This window comes from Thalia democratica, chromosome 5, assembly GCF_965202585.1.
Source record: "Thalia democratica chromosome 5, ktThaDemo2.hap1.1, whole genome shotgun sequence".
Classification (NCBI taxonomy): domain Eukaryota; kingdom Metazoa; phylum Chordata; class Thaliacea; order Salpida; family Salpidae; genus Thalia; species Thalia democratica.
The window spans coordinates 28,396,248-28,417,258 of NC_139169.1; the positions used below are offsets into that span (position 1 = coordinate 28,396,248).

The window sequence follows — 21,011 nt, forward strand, 5'->3', positions numbered from 1 at the left end:
TTTGAAAATACATTGAACCATATATATTTAAATATTTTCAAAATAAAGGAACGAGAAAATAAGTTATGAAGTTACGAACTGTATATCAAATCCAATATTGTGCAAACATGGTACAGTTAGTCTATTTAAAGAAAATAATGAATTTTGAAACTAACGTTTACATACCCTATGATTGTATCATAAATGTTACATTGCGTATAAAATAGCGATATAAATAAAAATCATGACATTTGAAGATTATTTAGAACTAGATGCTTATGAAAACATTTCTGATAGTAAAGCTTGTCGTTGGGTTTAGCAGACACTTTTTGTTGTTTCTTTTTTTAGAAGTATACACTCGCATTTTACAATAAACGGAATTAAATATAAGGTTGATCATTTTTTTTTAAATTTATTATTTAAACTTGGTAAATTATATATGTACCTTATGTGTACTATGTAAATTTTAAAGATTGAAGTAAATACAAGACAGCATTATTAATAGATTTAAAATTCTGGGTTGAATATAAACTACATACAAAAATACTTACCTATAAATAATAAATTTAACAAATACTAAAGACTTCTAATAAACTTTAAATAAATATGTAGTGTGTTAATCTGTTAATTTTAGTGGCTTATAACATGATTGTGTTAGGCTAAACATAGCTAATTAAAAACCAAGATTTCCTAGGTACGCATCGGTTGGGTAAGCACTTTTGTGTTCAAAGTTTGTACCTAGTTGGCAGGTTACTGTACTTGAGAAGTTAATTGGTACACTTGCCTAATACAAATTATAATGTTGGTAAACTTACTAAGTCAAAGTATGTACCAATTAAAATAAAGAATTTTTTTTAATTAAGGATTTAGAATAATAAATAAAAATGTCAAAGTTTTAGACAGATGTTGCTTACTTTCAAACAATATTATTCTTTAAGATAAAAGGTATTTGCAAACCAACGAAGTTATTGAAAAAAATTCTCGTTTAAATTTATTTACTATATTTTTTTATAGTCCTATTGTATATAACTTTTAATACTTCAGCTGCAATAAATGTAGACATCTGTTTAATACAAAAAACTACAAAAGATAAATGAAAAACATAACATACAACACTATATTTAAACAAGTTGACGAGAAAAAATCAATAAAACACAAAAAAAAAAACTTAACTGTTTACAGTTTTAAACTAAAAAAATAGCATATTAATAAAAACTTAATTATTGTGAAAATCTCTATGAGGCACAAAATAACAATATTTTTGACACAATTTAATTTAATTGCACTATAACATAATTAGTTTGTAAAACATAACTGTTAGTTTTTAAAATACTGAAACTTTTAAATTTCTATAAACTTAAACTTTTTTAATAAACAACAACCAAATTAACTTTAACTAAACTTAATAAGTAAATAGAAAAAAGTATGTATATTTTATTTAAACTATATAATCTAAATTAAAAAAAAATTGAATTAGTTTGATAATTAGTTTTTTTTTTGACTGATCAACTAGGCATATTTGCATTTCAACTAACAAAAATAACAGAAAAATTAGATTAAGATCAACTTATTTTTTACAATGCAAAGCAAAGATATACTTAGCAAAGAACAACAATCAATTTCTGCTTCAGCTTAAATCTTCTTGTCTACATGTGGTTTCTGTGTAATATTTGTATTTATTCATTTTTTTAATGTAATTTCTATTTAGTCAACTTTTGTTACTTATAATTCGCAAAAATTTGTAATGTATAACTTATAAAACTAGATACGTTTTTTGAACTTTATAAGAGTCACATTCTTGGTTGTTTAAAAATTAAAAATAAGAATCTGAATTAAAATGACTTTTTGAATAGTTTTGTTTTGGTACTGGTTTAAACTAAAAAGTTTAAACATGAGTCACTTATTTTAAAAAGTTTATTAATTAATTTCGTTTAGCTATTAATCAGAATAAACTTGCTAAAAATTGATACTAACATAGTGAAAATTTAGTTGTAAACAGTAATTTTGAAATACATAGCTAAAAATTGTTACGTCATAAAGCATATAATTATGTTTAAATTATAATTGAATTATACTTAGCTGACTTGAAATTGTTTGTAAAACAAAACTGTTAAAACAAAAACATTTAAGATAGTAAAAATTTTACCTGAAACAAAATTAAATAAAAAGTATATTACAAAAATACGACAATAAATAACTAAATTCTAGAACTGAGAGATGGTAAGTGCTCTAGAGCGAGAAACACTTACTATCTCTCAGATCTAGAATCTTTGTTTATTAGAACTCGTGAGCCGAAAATTTGCAAACAAAGAGATATTTTATAAGTTAAATTTTTATAAATAGCGTGTTTTAGTATTATTGTTGTCGTTTATTGTCGTATATTGTTGTAATGCATTGGCAATGCATCCCTGGTGTTTAATATGAGTTGGGCGAATCTGTGTTGGGCAAAGTTGTGTAACTAAGTACATAATCATCAATCAACAAAAAACGCATTTTTTGATTGACAAAATCACTTATTATTTATGCATAAAATATATTGATTCAAAAAACACTTATTAGTGTTGTTGTAATATAATGCAGAGTCATATTTGACCTGATATTCTGCTATTTACTAAATATTTGATCTGATAATCTGCTATTTGCTACATATTTGGTCTGATATTTTTACAAACAACTTCAAGTCAGCTAAGTATAATTCAACTATAATTCAAACATTTTAAACATACTTTTATGCTTTATGACGTAACGATTTTTAGTTATGTATTTCAAAATTACTGTTTATAACTAAATTTGCACAATATTAGTATCAGTTTTTAACAAGTTTATTCTGATGAAGAGCTAAACAAAATTAATTAATAAACTTTTCAAAATGAGCGACTTATATTTTAACTTTTTAGTTAAAAATAACTTAACTAAACAAAAACTTAAAAAACTTTGTATTAGTTCTGTGCAGGCCTTTGTTTAATTTAAAATCATTTGTTTTTTACTAAGCTTAGAAAATAATTTAACTTATTTTTAAATAAAACTACCAAGTAATTTAATTAACTGCTAGAATAAACAAGATGTTTTTTCTATTACTTAATTTGTTATACTGTTTACAACTTAAAGCTAATTTACAAAGTGAAATAATCTATAAAAGTATGCAAGATTGTCCTTCTTTAAGACAAAAAAGTCAGCCTGAGTGGTCTAAAACTAGTCTAACTTACAATAAAATAGCCTGAGTATGCGAAAAAACTCAAAAAATATCTACTTAAGAGCCAAAGGCTTTTAAAATTTAAAACACTTAAAAAAAATCATAATGATTTATAAAAAATATTTGTTATTTAAAAGAAATAATTTAAAGAGAAATTTTTTTTTAAGTTTTAGAAGAAAGCCTAAGTAAGACTTCTAAAAAATTTCAACTAGCCTGAGTCGGCCCGATTTTTTCAAGTAAATTTTAAAAGTTTTTTAAATTAACAGGAGATGACTTGAGACAGCCTGATTTGTTAAAAAATAACTCAGTACTCACTAGTCTGAAAAACCTAAATTCTTTAGACCTGAAATTACTACTATTCTTCACTAAATTACTTAGGCTTTATATAGATAGCGATTTTTAGAAATTTTACATACCATTTAAAAAATCTGATAACTTTGCTAGCTAAGTCGTCTTTACCGAAAATAAAAAACAAGGAAGACTACTAAATGAACTTAACATTATTTAATTACTTTTACTAAAATATATTATATAGATTTAAAGCTTAAAGAGTTTTTTTCTTTACATTTGATGTATAAAATTTTCAGTTATAAGATCACTAAACCACTTACAAAATCAGACCCCTTATTCGCATTATTCACTGTATTTGCCACCATTTCGCCCAACGATTGCCCCGCATCCTTCTTATCAGCACTGAAACTGTCGACTATCATCTGCGGAATGCTGGGTCCGTAGTAAACTTTCGATAGTTGGCTCACCGCCTCAATGCGCTTCATTTCCAAGTACTCAGGTGTGAATATCAACTGTAATAATATAAGTCAAACAAAGAAAAAATCATTATATTTAAAGTAATACCATATAAAAGTAAAACTAAAAAACAAATATCTAGAATTTTTTTAATTCAAATAATTTCAATGTGTTTCATTTTCAAATAACTAGGAGTACATATCAAATGAAATATTGTTAAAATATACTTTCTTATAAAGCTTTGAAATGATAAAAGTATAACGTTACTAAAATGTTATGTATGAAAATATTATGAATTACACTACATTGATAGTTTGTTATTAAATGGTTGAGAATCACTATCTACACATTCTTTATCTTCAATATTTATTTCTAAATTTTTAGTGGTTGTTGAATAAAAATAACACTAGTTTGGCTTTTTGATTTGATACAATTACATTTTTAGTACTTATCAAAGTGATCATGGTTTATTAAACTAACTTTATATAATAACTTATTTTTAATACTTTATTTTATAAAAATACAAAATTTTAGTGCTTCATAGTGATCAGACGGTAACTTGCAATATTTTTATTAAAACTTACGTAAATCAAACTTAGTAAGTAATGATTTAACTATAATTCTTGGATAATTATTCCATTATTCAAGGTTAATTTTAAAACTTAACGAAATTCATAACTTCAAAAACTTATTGACGTCGTCATATTTTTATTTTACAAACTAATCAATTTAAGTTTAAAAAATAATTTCCATTTCAGTATTTGCTCACAGTATAATGTCACAAAACTACATCAAATGTCAAACTTGTTCAATAACTTGTTATTCTACATACTAGCTTATGTATTTGACAAATACTTTTTGTACAGTTTAGCCACTGGTGTAGTTCTTTCTTAATAATTTAAACATTGTTTAATGCACCATTTTTACTTAATTTTATTTTTCATTCAATCAAGATAGAAGTAAATTTGTCCATTAGAAAACATTGTTATAAATTGTATATCTTTAAATTAAATTAACTAAAATTTATTTATTAGTTAAGCAGCAATATAAAAACTATTTAAAAGTTTAATAAAATATAATTCATATCCTACATATACTTAATTCTACAAACACATTATTATAAAAAACAAAATTATTTTCTTAATTAATTATAATACAAACAATTAATCAACTAACATTATTAGCTTATGTTTGTTTTATTTGTTTGTAACATTTAAAACTAATAAATATAAATTACAAATAATAAAACGAACATTATTAGCTTCAGCTTGTTTTATTTGTTTGTAACATGTAAAACTAATAAATATTTATTTCAAATAATAAAACAAACATTATTAGCTTCAGCTTGCTTTATTTGTTTGTAACATTTCAAACTAATAAATATTAATAGCAAATAATAAAACAAACATTATTAGCTTCAGCTTGTTTTATTTGTTTGTAACATGTAAAACTAACAAATATTTATTTCAAATAATAAAACAAACATTATTAGCTTCTGCCTGTTTAATTTGTTTGTAACATTTAAAACTAATAAATATTTATTTCACATAATAAAACAAACATTATTAGCTTCAGCTTGCTTTATTTGTTTGTAACATTTCAAACTAATAAATATTAATAGCAAATAATAAAACAAACATTATTAGCTTCAGCTTGCTTTATTTGTTTGTAACATATAAAACTAATAAATATTTATTTCACATAATAAAACTAACATTATTAGCTTCAGCTTGCTTTATTTGTTTGTAACATTTAAAACTAATAAATATTAATTACAAATAATAAAACAAACATTATTAGCTTCTGCTTGTTTTATTTGTTTGTAACATTTCAAACTAATAAATATTTATTTCAAATAATAAAACAAACATTATTAGCTTCTGCTTGCTTTATTTGTTTGTAACATTTAAAACTAATAAATATTAATAGCAATTAATAAACAAACATTATTAGCTTCTGCTTGTTTTATTTGTTTGTAACATTTAAAACTAATAAATATTTATTTCAAATAATAAAACAAACATTATTAGCTTCTGCTTGCTTTATTTGTTTGTAACATTTAAAACAAATAAATATAAATTACAAATAATACAACAAACATTATTAGCTTCAGCTTGTTTTATTTGTTTGTAACATTTAAAACTAATAAATATTTATTTCAAATAATAAAACAAACATTATTAGCTTCTGCTTGCTTTATTTGTTTGTAACATTTAAAACAAATAAATATAAATTACAAATAATACAACAAACATTATTAGCTTCAGCTTGTTTTATTTGTTTGTAACATTTAAAACTAATAAATATTAATTACAAATAATAAAACAAACATTATTAGCTTCTGCTTGTTTTATTTGTTTGTAACATTTCAAACTAATAAATATTTATTTCAAATAATAAAACAAACATTATTAGCTTCAGCTTGCTTTATTTGTTTGTAACATTTAAGCTAATAAATATTTATTTCAAATAATAAAACAAACATTATTAGCTTCTGCTTGCTTTATTTGTTTGTAACATTTAAAACTAATAAATATTAATAGCAAATAATAAAACAAATATTATTAGCTTCAGCTTGCTTTATTTGTTTGTAACATTTAAAACTAATAAATATTAATAGCAAATAATAAAACAAACATTATTAGCTTCAGCTTTCTTTATTTGTTTGTAACATTTAAAACTAACAAATATTATTAGCAAATAATAAAACAAACATTATTAGCTTCTGCTTGCTTTATTTGTTTGTAACATTTAAAACTAATAAATATTAATAGCAATTAATAAACAAACATTATTAGCTTCTGCTTGTTTTATTTGTTTGTAACATTTAAAACTAATAAATATTTATTTCAAATAATAAAACAAACATTATTAGCTTCTGCTTGCTTTATTTGTTTGTAACATTTAAGCTAATAAATATAAATTACAAATAATACAACAAACATTATTAGCTTCAGCTTGTTTTATTTGTTTGTAACATTTAAAACTAATAAATATTAATTACAAATAATAAAACAAACATTATTAGCTTCTGCTTGTTTTATTTGTTTGTAACATTTAAAACTAACAATTATTATTAGCAAATAATAAAACAAACATTATTAGCTTCAGCTTGCTTTATTTGTTTGTAACATTTAAGCTAATAAATATTTATTTCAAATAATAAAACAAACATTATTAGCTTCTGCTTGCTTTATTTGTTTGTAACATTTAAAACTAATAAATATTAATAGCAATTAATAAACAAACATTATTAGCTTCTGCTTGTTTTATTTGTTTGTAACATTTAAAACTAATAAATATTTATTTCAAATAATAAAACAAACATTATTAGCTTCTGCTTGCTTTATTTGTTTGTAACATTTAAAACAAATAAATATAAATTACAAATAATACAACAAACATTATTAGCTTCTGCTTGTTTTATTTGTTTGTAACATTTAAAACTAATAAATATTAATTACAAATAATAAAACAAACATTATTAGCTTCAGCTTGTTTTATTTGTTTGTAACATTTAAAACTAATAAATATTAATTACAAATAATAAAACAAACATTATTAGCTTCTGCTTGTTTTATTTGTTTGTAACATTTCAAACTAATAAATATTTATTTCAAATAATAAAACAAACATTATTAGCTTCAGCTTGCTTTATTTGTTTGTAACATTTAAGCTAATAAATATTTATTTCAAATAATAAAACAAACATTATTAGCTTCTGCTTGCTTTATTTGTTTGTAACATTTAAAACTAATAAATATTAATAGCAAATAATAAAACAAATATTATTAGCTTCAGCTTGCTTTATTTGTTTGTAACATTTAAAACTAATAAATATTAATAGCAAATAATAAAACAAACATTATTAGCTTCAGCTTTCTTTATTTGTTTGTAACATTTAAAACTAACAAATATTATTAGCAAATAATAAAACAAACATTATTAGCTTCAGCTTTCTTTATTTGTTTGTAACATTTAAAACTAACAAATATTATTAGCAAATAATAAAACAAACATTATTAGCTTCAGCTTGCTTTATTTGTTTGTAACATTTAAAACTAACAAATATTATTAGCAAATAATAAAACAAACATTATTAGCTTCAGCTTGCTTTATTTGTTTGTAACATTTAAAACTAATAAATATTTATTTCAAATAATAAAACAAACATTATTAGCTTCTGCTTGCTTTATTTGTTTGTAACATTTAAAACTAACAAATTTTATTAGCAAATAATAAAACAAACATTATTAGCTTCAGCTTGCTTTATTTGTTTGTAACATTTAAAACTAACAAATATTATTAGCAAATAATAAAACAAACATTATTAGCTTCAGCTTGCTTTATTTGTTTGTAAGATTTAAAACTAACAAATATTATTAGCAAATAATAAAACAAACATTATTAGCTTCAGCTTGCTTTATTTGTTTGTAAGATTTAAAACTAATAAATATTTATTTCAAATAATAAAACAAACATTATTAGCTTCAGCTTGCTTTATTTGTTTGTAACATTTAAAACTAACAAATATTATTAGCAAATAATAAAACAAACATTATTAGCTTCAGCTTGCTTTATTTGTTTGTAACATTTAAAACTAATAAATATTTATTTCAAATAATAAAACAAACATTATTAGCTTCTGCTTGCTTTATTTGTTTGTAACATTTAAAACTAACAAATTTTATTAGCAAATAATAAAACAAACATTATTAGCTTCAGCTTGCTTTATTTGTTTGTAACATTTAAAACTAACAAATATTATTAGCAAATAATAAAACAAACATTATTAGCTTCAGCTTGCTTTATTTGTTTGTAACATTTAAAACTAATAAATATTTATTTCAAATAATAAAACAAACATTATTAGCTTCTGCTTGCTTTATTTGTTTGTAAGATTTAAAACTAACAAATATTATTAGCAAATAATAAAACAAACATTATTAGCTTCAGCTTGCTTTATTTGTTTGTAACATTTAAAACTAATAAATATTTATTTCAAATAATAAAACAAACATTATTAGCTTCTGCTTGCTTTATTTGTTTGTAACATTTAAAACTAACAAATTTTATTAGCAAATAATAAAACAAACATTATTAGCTTCAGCTTGCTTTATTTGTTTGTAACATTTAAAACTAACAAATATTATTAGCAAATAATAAAACAAACATTATTAGCTTCAGCTTGCTTTATTTGTTTGTAAGATTTAAAACTAACAAATATTATTAGCAAATAATAAAACAAACATTATTAGCTTCAGCTTGCTTTATTTGTTTGTAAGATTTAAAACTAATAAATATTTATTTCAAATAATAAAACAAACATTATTAGCTTCAGCTTGCTTTATTTGTTTGTAACATTTAAAACTAACAAATATTATTAGCAAATAATAAAACAAACATTATTAGCTTCAGCTTGCTTTATTTGTTTGTAACATTTAAAACTAATAAATATTTATTTCAAATAATAAAACAAACATTATTAGCTTCTGCTTGCTTTATTTGTTTGTAACATTTAAAACTAACAAATTTTATTAGCAAATAATAAAACAAACATTATTAGCTTCAGCTTGCTTTATTTGTTTGTAACATTTAAAACTAACAAATATTATTAGCAAATAATAAAACAAACATTATTAGCTTCAGCTTGCTTTATTTGTTTGTAAGATTTAAAACTAACAAATATTATTAGCAAATAATAAAACAAACATTATTAGCTTCAGCTTGCTTTATTTGTTTGTAACATTTCAAACTAATAAATATTTATTTCAAATAATAAAACAAACATTATTAGCTTCAGCTTGCTTTATTTGTTTGTAACATGTAAAACTAATAAATATTTATTTCACATAATAAAACAAACATTATTAGCTTCAGCTTGCTTTATTTATTTGTAACATTTAAAACTAATAAATATTAATTACAAATAATAAAACAAACATTATTAGCTTCTGCTTGCTTTATTTGTTTGTAACATTCTGCATCAGTTTCCGCTTTCATCTTAGCCAAATGAGTTTGATCTGCATACAAATATAACATTATTATTATAAGGTATTAATTAATAACAAATTAGTTACGAAAAAGTTTTCAGTTGATCTGCTCACGACTTACTTTTTTTAAACTTTAGTTTATTGTTGTATCTTTTGGCATAAATCAAAAAATAGTCAAGTAGCATCCACAGTAAAAAATGTATCAAAGTTTTCATAAGATAATATATGTTAAAAATAAGTATAATAAACAGTTGTAAAAATGTGAATTATAATACTAAATTTCAAAATAAGTCTAAAACAATTACAAACTGTTGGAAGCAAATTTTAAATTTATATAGCATTCTGCTAATAAATTATAGGTACATTCTAAACTAAAACTGCTTTGAAAAATTTGTAAAAGGCTCATTATGCTCTACAAACTTTGGATTTTGGAATTCTTATCATATTAATGTTAATGAAGCAAAGAAGTTGCTTAAAAATAATAGTTGATCATCCTAATTTAGTAAATATGATTAACTTTAGTTTTTAATTAAAATAATTTAATTGTTTACTGACTTAATAAATGTATTCAATAAATGCAATTAATAAATCACCAGCTAAGTTAAACATAACATAAAAAATATATTATTTGTTTTCGACTTAAATTCATTAAAATTATAAAAATTTCGGTAGAAACTAAACAAAATGACTAAGCACAACTATGAAAATTTAATTCTTTGTCAATTTTATTAAAAATAAGCACTATTGAGCAAACAATAGAAATGAGTCACTCAAATCGATAAACGTAAATTAAACACGTAGTCATTATACTTTATATTTCCCTATAAGAAAACAACATATTGAGTTATATTAAATTCAATTAAAAATAGCTCTCTTTCAATTAGTTGTGCAAACATCGAAAGATAAGTATTTATTTATTTTCGATAAGCATTCTTTACAGAACTTAAGTGATGTATCTATTTATTATAGGTAACTTTTCTTAACCGTTTCTGTTTTTCAAATTAGTAAACTTAAACATAAAAATTTAAATAGACTTTAGCTAATATTTCACATGCAAAAAGAACTATTTGAATACTTTGAAAAATACTTCGTAAAAATATACCAGTTACTTAATGGATAAGCTAAACAGTAAAATTTATGTTATAATAGCTACCAGAAATGTGAAAAATTGTTATAATTAAAATAAAGATTATAAATATTTTTTTAACACTTATTACCACAGCTAGTTATTATTTTGAAGTTCTACACATATAATTCAACTAAGATAAAATTGAGGCAAAATTCAAATACAACTGCTATCTCAACATCCTGTTACATTTAAATTAGGTTTAAACAATTCAAGTCAGTTGTAAAATTATTGATTTTTATAATTACTTCTACTTGGTCTAATCAGCAAATTTAAGTTTATAATTAATTATTTTTATCAGCTGTAAAGAAAAAAAATCAACAGACAAAAAAGTATATAAAACTATAATTTTACACTTCATTGCTAAATCCGAATAATATTAAGTTTTTAACACTGTATACTGTAACTTGACTAAAATTTGTATAAATTATTAAAATACTTTTTTTATTGAAGTATAAGATTATACTATGTGAATTTTTATCTTTTATGTAGTGATTTTATTTTTAGTAGCTATAACATTAGTACAGCAAAGTTTTGTTTTTTAATTTATTAGTTTTATCTTTACAATATATCACAAATTAAGAAAATATATTTTTGATATATTCTTTTTTAATAGTACTGTAAAATGTAAATAAGTTTTACAACTTTTTTATATCAAGTTTTAAGGTTATTTACAGCACTAAACAATTTTCAAAATTTGATTATAATTTTTTTTAAATTGGTGTTATATAACCAATGCTTCAAAGTATTTTTAACTAAAAACTTTTCAGACTTTGTAATACTGAAATGCAACTTAAGTACACATTTAAACACATTATATCTTAGCAAATTCATAATAAACAGGCGGATTAAAGTTAAATGTAAAAATTTAAAACATTCATTTCAATAATTCATTAAATCACAGCAACTATGCAGCGCTTTAAAATTTAATATGTAATGAGACTTTTATATAATCTTATTATACATGCTCTCAGTTAAAATTTTATCACTAAAAATATTTTTAAAACTTTGACATTTTAATATTTACAACATATAATTTTATTTTATTAGGTTACTCGTAGCCAATAAGATCTGTTGAACTTAATTATCTTGATTTTAAAAAAAATAGGTAAAAAGTACAACAAATATCGAAGTACAAATTAAATATAATTTATAATTGTTAATTTTACTTGTGTAGTGTTTTCTTTAAATAACATTACTTTTTGAAATTAAAGAAACTAAATTTATTATTTAATCAAAACTCATGAAACGAAAAACATTAGATAATTAAATCATACTGTACAGTCTTGCATCTTTTATCTTTATAAAATTGTAACATCTATACAAAATATAAAATTTATTAAATTATATATTTTACCTTCAATCTCCGAAATTCGCCTTTCCGTTTCTTTTTCAGCAATTTTCTGATCAAATTGAATTTTTGAAACCATCGCTATTTTTTCTGCCTCTGAAATTAATTAAATTTTGTTTTCCAGTATTACAGTACTTTAAACAAGCTAAGTCAATATAAAAACAATAGTTTTGAAAACCATAAAATAAAATTAAGTTAAAATTCATTAATTTATCATTTTCATATGTTTTTAAGTTTTAAGCATTCTGTTTAGCAGAACAAAACAAATAAGTCTTTTCAATTAATGTAAATATTATATGTATCAACACAAACATTGAAATATAGCTTTTTTTTTATGCAGACAAAATTGTTTTCCAGTGTTTTAATAAAAGCTTTTAGAAAATAGTATGCACAAAACTGTACTCAATTGCTAAAACAAATCCATAAACATTAGTTAGATAAAACTAAATTTAAATAATTTAGTAAAAATAAATAAACTTTTTTCAGTTGTTTAACGCATATTGTATATACTTTTGTCTAAAAAATCTTCTGATGAGCTGACCTAATTTTAAAGACTAGTGGAAAAATAAAACATTATCACATAAAACGTTATATTTTATCTGAAAATGTATAAACTAAAAAAACATAAGTTTATAGTAAAAAGTGGACTTGTAATTAACTGTTTGAAAAAAGTTTAATTTTATTTACAAAAAAATTAATACAAAACTCTTAATAGGTGTATCAGCCTAAGCAACAAATACTTAATTAAATAAATCCGTTTTAAATCATGATACAACACAAATTGCTAAGTGAAAATTGGACTTTTGATAAACTTGAACTTATTAATACATCCTCACTAATATAAAATATCCTGTGTGACAATAATGTTTTAATGAGTTAATCAGACAACCAAGTACATTTAAAATTATGTTTGCGACTAGTGTTAGCTTAGGCTTACTTTTTAAATTATCATGTTTTATATACTTATGAGGTGTGGATTTTGTTAAAAATTTTTAACATATACTAATATTTATTGGTAACCAATTGTAACTCTCTTTTTTTAAGCTATGCTTTTGGCATAAATTTAAAAGACTTCGTTAATAGTGTACCAATATAATGCACATATAAAATTTTAACATTGAGAAAAATAATTTCCTAATCTTTTTTTTTTTGCAATATAATCAGTGCATATTAAGTGCAAATTAAACTATTCTAAATAATATTGTTTTAAATTTTGAGTATAAAGTTTACGGATTTGCACACCGTTTTTTAGGTCTATATTACACATTATTGTAATTATCAAAACTGATACATGTCGATATATAATTTTAAAACAATATTTAGCTTAGCAAATAATTTTATATCCTATTATTTTAAACCGTTTTAAATGTAGGTGCTCAACTATATTATTCTAAACCTTTCAGTAAAAGTATTTTTACAATTATTTAATTTTAGATAACTAAAATAAAACAACCAACCTATAATTGCTTTTTTTCTTTCAGTTTCTGCTTCTTTTTCAATAACTTTTTGTGTTTGCTCCACAATCAGAAGCTGTGTTTTTTCACCTTCCCTAAAAAGTAGTTTTGTTTATTATAGTATAATTGTGAGCTTGGTGAGTTTCTTTATAACAAGTTAAATAAAATTTTGTTAATATTTGTTTGACAAACAATAAGAATTTTTAATTCTAAATAATATTAAGTACATTTTACAAGTAAAAGTTGACTTTTTTTTCAAAACTATCTTCTATAGATATAGTATTTGAACTACCAATGAAACATTAGAAAAACTAGTAAACAACAATTCGTACACTTCATCTTTTTTTTTATAAATTTATAACCTGTGCATAGAGCGTATTCCTAAATTCAATTTAATGTATTTATTTTTTTAATGTTTTTTATATACTGGGTGGTAACAAATACAACTAATTCATCACTATAAAAAAAACTCTACAATTAAAGTATTTACAAAGTTATATGGTGTGAGCAATTTTTTTCTTATGAAGTTTTATGAGCACAGCTGATCAAATTAGGGAACTGATGTACAATTAGTATTAACTGTACTATATTGAAATGTAAATTATCTTATAACAATTTTATCTAGAGTAGTTTTATTTTCTATCTCTTTTTATATAATGTTAAAATAAAAAAAAGGTGAACTCCAATTAAAGTTTATTTAAATATAGTTTTCTAAGCAACTTCATAAAAAAAAAGTGCTAGTCAACAGCTTAAAAAAGAAAGTCCTTAAAGTCTTAAAAAGTATGTTACTGGAACGAACTTTAATACTTTATTCAAATTAAGTTCTATAATTCTTTGAGTATTAAAACGAGTACTTATGATCATTTTATATATAAACAACTATAAAGACTAACATTTATTTACTTACATTTAAGATTAATTTAAAAACTAAGTAACAACATGAAAGTTTTCTTACATTAAATAAAAACAGCTTAATTCTTAAACATAACTAACGCAAAACAAACAATATATATAATCAAATATACAAGTAAAAAATTTAAAACTAACATGAGTTCGTAGTTTTTCCTGATTCTTTCAGGTATTTTAGGTTTGGTAACCCTGACGGATTGTACGAACAATCCTGGTGCCATCTCAGTAAGTTCGTTCTGCAGGGCTTTCTTCAAATTTTCATCTATTTGGTCTGTTATTTATAATATGTATATAAAATAAAGTTCAAACTTAGTAGCGTTTATCTGTAAAGCTTTGTGATTTTCATAGATCTAATTTGTTTTTTGAAAGATATATAAACTTACTCTATCAAATGGCCAACTCTTTACGAAACCACTATATTTATGATGAGATGTTTAAAAAAATATCAAGTAAAACTAAAACAAATACAAACAGAAATTATCAATTTATAAATCAATTAAAATATTAAAGATTTAAATTGTAAAACTAAACACATTTACTTATATAGTATTGTAATTGAATTTTAACCCATATACAACAGGGTTGCCAAATTTAAGAAAAAAGAGTTCTGAATACTAATTAAAGGTTTGATGTTTTATTGCAACATGTAATGTCCAATTGATTGTGTAGCGATTTTTTTAATAGAAATATGGAAATTATACAACAAGTAAATACCAAAAACTATACAGAGACTTTTTTAGAACCCTAAGAACAACTACTTTTTTTAAGAAGAATTTGGTGTGTAAATCATTTAATTTAAAACAAACTTCAAGTCATGTATTGACTTTTTTAAACAATAAACAAAACAAACATGCCATAAAATTTAAAAGTACGAACTGTTTTCCTGATCTACATATCTTTAAAGGAATAGTAAAATAACATTATGTACATTATTTTAGCATGCATTTTTAACGTCTTAATATAATATTTTAACAAAAAAAAACTAACAAAATATATTAATACTGAACGAGTAACAAACCAAACTTGCTGATGTAAACATCCTGTAATGAATGCACGGAACAGAACTGATTTAACTCGTGGTGCACCTTGTTGAATATCAATGCGCGGTCGTAATCAGCAGTGTAATTCTTCACAATGTCGAACACTGCGTCTCTTGACAAGATGTTCACCACTTCTATTTGGTCAAAATATATCATCACTCCTCCACTGTTTGGAAGTTTTGAATTTAGAGTTTAACTTTTTAGATAATTTTGAGTTTTTTGCTTTAACTGACAGAATCTTTTGTGTTAATTATTGAGTTTTTACTTTATTCTGCCATGTTAGACTCTTCTATTTATATGTTATTGAGTTACTTTTTTTTTTTTTTTTTTTGAATCAGATCTCTTATTTATTTAAATTTGTGTTTGTTTATGATCAGTGTATGTATCAATAACAGATATTTCCTATATTTACAATTAAGTGAATCTGTATATTAATTTCTTCTAAAATAGAACTTTACTGTATTTTATATAATATTATTATTATCACACAACGGTTTAAGTACAATTTAGAGATTTTTAATTAGTAATACTAATTATTATAATACATAAATTACTGAAAGTATTTTACTGTAAATGATACAATACTGTTTAAGTGTAAATTTTATGTTGGTTACTTTTTACAAACAATTTTTACAACTTCCAAAACCTTTTTGTCATAAGATAAAGAGACATTTTATTCAATACATTTTTAAATGTATGTACCTTTTTTTAACTTGCTTTGTTTATTTGGATACAACAATCAACTTAATACTTTTTTGTTATAAATTCTACACTAAATATATATATATATATATATATATAAAAATACTACATACTTTATATTATTGCTAATAATTTTATAAGCTTAACTAAAACTTATTTATCAAACTCATTCAAAGAAATTATACTAAAGCTGACATACTTTAGCATATAAATATTTGCACCATTTAGTTTTCTCAAACAGATTACTTTTTTAAATTAAAAAATAGTAAAAAAAAAAATCACCAGTTTTTAGAAATGAATTGAAATTTAAATGAAAATTCAAATTAACTTTTATACTTCTACAAATCTCTATTAAGTGTTATACAATTATAGAAACAATGATATTGACTTAGTCTTAAACTATTTGAGCTTGCCTGAATTTTTTTATTTTTTAATATAAAACATTAATTAGTCTGAATAGGTTGGAAAAGAGACAAATTTGTTTCTTAATATGTTATTTTAGTTAAAAAAAGTATTTTGACATTGACAATAAAATTAATACTTTTTGTAGTATATTTCACTCTAAAAACTTAATATTACAATACTTAACAAAAAACTGCTTTACAAAAGAAATATAAAGCAGAAAAGTGTAGAAAAATAGAACTAATTTATATTATACAGTTTTAATAATGTGTGAAAGTTTTAAAAACCTAGTATACATTTTAGCTTTAGATATAAATGTATAAAAACATTAATATTTAAATTGCATAATTTTTTTAAGTACTTTTGCCTTAGAATTTTTGTAAGTTTATTAAAGTTTGAACAGAAAATATAAGTTGGTAAACTCATAAAAAGCACAATTTAAAAATAAACATTTTTTAAGAAATGTGTATGAAAATTACAACACATACTTTAATTTGGTAAAAAGTATTTACCTGGTACCACTGGTACCTTTACCACTTTATCTTTTATTTAAACTTTTGACTAATTTAAGGCATAAAAAAACTTAGTACTATAACTTTTATCATCAAGTATTTTAAACACTTTAATCATATTTTAGTTTTGTTACCAACCTGGTACCACAAGGGACATTTTTTACTTTATCAGTCTGCAATGTGGTCTGCACAGTTCTGAATGCTGTCACTAGGGGCAGCATCACGTGGTAACCGGGTCCTGCAGTGTTGCTTAGCAATGCTCCTCCCTACAATGTTGTTGTTAACAAGTTCTTTAGAATTAACAGTTAACTTTTATGTTACACCTTTAACAATTGTTGGTTATTGTATATGATTTTGTTTTATTTGTATAACTTTCAAAACAACTTAGTTTTGAAAATAAAAGTTAAAATATTTTATGGTAGAATAAACATTAAAAATTGAAATAAACACACAATGTGTGTTGCTGTTAAATTTTTTGTTTTAAAACTTATTATTATTTATTTATATACTGATTACTTGTAAAAATAATCCTTATAAATAAGAAGCTATTAAGTACATATTAAACTACTATTTGTTTTCTATTTTAAATAAATAACTCATAAATAATTAACTATACTAATTCTAAAGTAATAAAAAATACTTATTTTTATAAATAGTAAAATGTATAACTTGAGTAAACAATTTTTAGAAGATAAATGAAGCAGTAAAACAACTACAAAAGTTTATCACTATATACTGCTAAAATGTTATAAAACTTTAATTTAAACTAAGTTGTTAAAATACCTAAGTAAAACTAAATTGTAACAAATTTAAAACTAGATGTAAAATGTAAATAATTTAAGTACAAATGTATTAGAGTTTAATTTAATTTTAAAATAATTTATACACTTATTTTTAGAAATTCAAATCACATAAATATTTTTTTTAACTTAACTCACCCTATAGTAAACTGCAACATGACCTGCAAACGAAAAGTCATACATAATTTTTAAACTATTTTTTTTAATAAATGATAATTAAACTATTAACTTAAGTTCACAACAACAAATAAAAAGAAAAATATATATCTAAGTTTTTTCAGGTTTTATTCTTTGAGTCAAAATTTATGTTTGAAATAAATGATAATACTGTTACTTTAAATCTTTTTTAAACTAATTTGTATAACCAACTCTATAAACAAAATACTTCAACAACTAATTCTTTACTTTCGAGTTGAACCGTTGTTTAATAAACTTTTAACTTTTTACAACATTAATCTTTTTAAATACTATTAAATTAGTATTTAACTAATTAAACATATGTAATAATTTATTTTTTTGGAAAAAAAATTAAAAATTTTTGCTAATGGATACAAATATTTCAAATACATAATAATTAATTAAAATAATACATCACTTTGAGATTTACAATTGTTTCAAGTAGAATTTTTTGTTATTAAATAATGTTTACCACTGTAAATGAAGTTTTGTAAAAAAATTGAAAACCTTTGATAAATTTTTTGTAAAATTAAAATTATCTTTATTCTTACAACAGTTTAAATGATTCTTACACAAAGATAGCAAAAGAAAATAATCTATATTTTATATTTATAAATGTTATAACATTAAAATGTAGTTTGTTAAACTGAAAAAAAAAATTAACTAATAAACTGTGTTGTTTTATAAATTACAAACACTTACCCTCTTCAACCTTGTGAATTGACATAGACATCAGGACAACACCAATTGCCAAAACACCAAAAAGAACTGTGCTTGCTGGCATTGTAATGTGTTAGTTATATCTGTTTTAAATATTTTTGTTGTCATTTATTTCAAGTACTATTTTCAGTGTTCATTTAACAAAAAATAACATGCAATCTATATTTATTACTTTTATCTTCTTTAATAACTTCTTTTAAATTTAGTTGTTTGATATCCAATCTAAGAAAAAAATGTTAACTGCAATTACCAAAACACTACAATAATTGTGATACTGTTTTGTTATCATTTATCTATTTAATACTTAATGTTTTAAATAAAGACTGCATTTTCTTTTTGAAATATTTAAAATAATGTAACTGTTAACTATATCTTTTTAACATAACAGTTTTGAATGTTATTATTATTTTTTTAATTATTACAACAAATTTCAATTTATCAAGTTTTTATTGTATGTATCTCTTTTACACCTTAAAATAAAATCAGGCTTGCCACTCTTTAAAGAAAAAAAACAGCCGAAATACAAAAAACAACTTGAGAGTTTAAAAAAATTTTTTTTGAAAAGAACCAAAAACTAAATAAAAATGCTGTATTTTAAACTTTAATAACTAGAGCAATCATAGTTTTTTTACAAAAATGTTTGATTCATAGAAGAAAATACCAATTATAAAGAAAAGTTAACTTTGAGTTATATAAGTGTTCTAAGACCTGGAAAAAAAGAGCTTAGTCTCCCATAAAGCCTTTTAGTTTGGGCCTCCCATAAAGAACTTATTGAACTCTCTCTAACTTTGATTGTTTGTTTATAAATCAAAGTTTACTTAAAACTTTCAAAAACCATAAAATACTGGTAGCTTAGTTCTAATTGTAAAAATAGACTTTTTTCACAAAGTGATTAAACCCTATAAATTTGGTTATCAGCACACAGAAGTTCTTATCAAATAACATTTATTATTTATATTATCAACTTTTTTTTTTCTTTTTTTTAAATATTGACTTTTACTAGTTATCTTTTTAAAATTTATATTAGCCCTGCTAATATAAAAAATTAAACAAAATGTAAAAATGTTCCTTTAAAAATAATAAATTTAATAAGCAAAATACATGTTTATAAACTAGAAGATATCCAATTTTATCTCAACTTTGTACTCATGTTTTGCCAAAGGACATAATACTTGAAAAGCTAACTGTTTTTGTTTTATTTATAAAACTAGAGTAACAGGTAAAATAATTTTCTTTTTTTTTTTTTTGAATTTGTGTTGACAAGAGTTCAATTATAAGAGTTTTCAAAGTGGTCATTAGTACCATTTGCTGCAAAGCTACACAGTTGATCTCAATAACATTTTATTTAACAGATTCATTAACAAAATTTATGTTTAAATTTAGTAGAGTAGAGAAATATGTTATTTTTGTTTTTTTTTCAATTCAACTTCTGTAAGCTATTAAAAAGTTTCCAAATTGTGTTTTAAGCTAAAACAATTTTGATTGAGTTGTCTAACTTCAAAAGCTAGCCACCAAATATTTTGTTTATTTATAAAACTAGAGTTACAGGTAAAATAATTTTCTTTTATTTTTTTGAATTTGTGTTGACAAGAGTTCAATTATAAGAGTTTTCAAAGTGGTCATTAGTACCATTTGCTGCAAAGCTACACAGTTGATCTCAATAACATTTTATTTAACAGATTCATTAACAAAATTTATGTTTAAATTTAGTAGAGTAGAGAGATATGTTATTTTTGTTTTTTTTTTCAATTAAACTTCTGTAAGCTATTAAAAAGTTTCCAAATTGTATTTTAAGCTAAAACAATTTTGATTGAGTTGTCTAACTCCAAAAGCTAGCCACCAAATATTTTGGAAAATTGTCAGAAGTTTTTAGGCCAAAATATTCTGAGCTACATATATTTTTAAT

At 22.0% G+C, this 21,011-nt stretch overlaps 1 protein-coding gene across 1 annotated transcript; it reads right to left on the minus strand.

The window, feature by feature from the left end:
- Positions 1–1,227: 1,227 nt before the first annotated feature.
- Positions 1,228–19,189, minus strand: LOC145836137 (erlin-1-like). Its single transcript, XM_082943949.1, has 10 exons — positions 19,088–19,189; positions 18,347–18,369; positions 17,547–17,674; positions 15,771–15,958; positions 14,891–15,023; positions 13,847–13,938; positions 12,396–12,485; positions 9,863–9,942; positions 3,784–3,975; positions 1,228–1,638 (listed from the first exon to the last, which is right to left on the minus strand). The coding sequence occupies exons 1-10, from the start codon at positions 19,167–19,169 to the stop codon at positions 1,612–1,614; spliced, it is 1,035 nt and encodes a 344-aa protein (XP_082800075.1). The 5' UTR covers positions 19,170–19,189; the 3' UTR covers positions 1,228–1,611.
- Between the last annotated feature and the right edge of the window lie 1,822 nt (positions 19,190–21,011).

Excerpts from the sequence above, each read along its gene's own strand:
- LOC145836137 (XM_082943949.1), bottom strand. The coding sequence starts at position 19,169 with ATGCCAGCAAGCACAGTTCTTTTTGGTGTTTTGGCAATTGGTGTTGTC. Across the intron at positions 13,939-14,890 it reads AGGAAAAACTACGAACTCAT|GGAAGGTGAAAAAACACAGC; the intron begins GTTAGTTTTAAA and ends ACTACTTTTTAG. Across the intron at positions 9,943-12,395 it reads GCGAATTTCGGAGATTGAAG|ATCAAACTCATTTGGCTAAG; the intron begins GTAAAATATATA and ends ATTTGTATGCAG.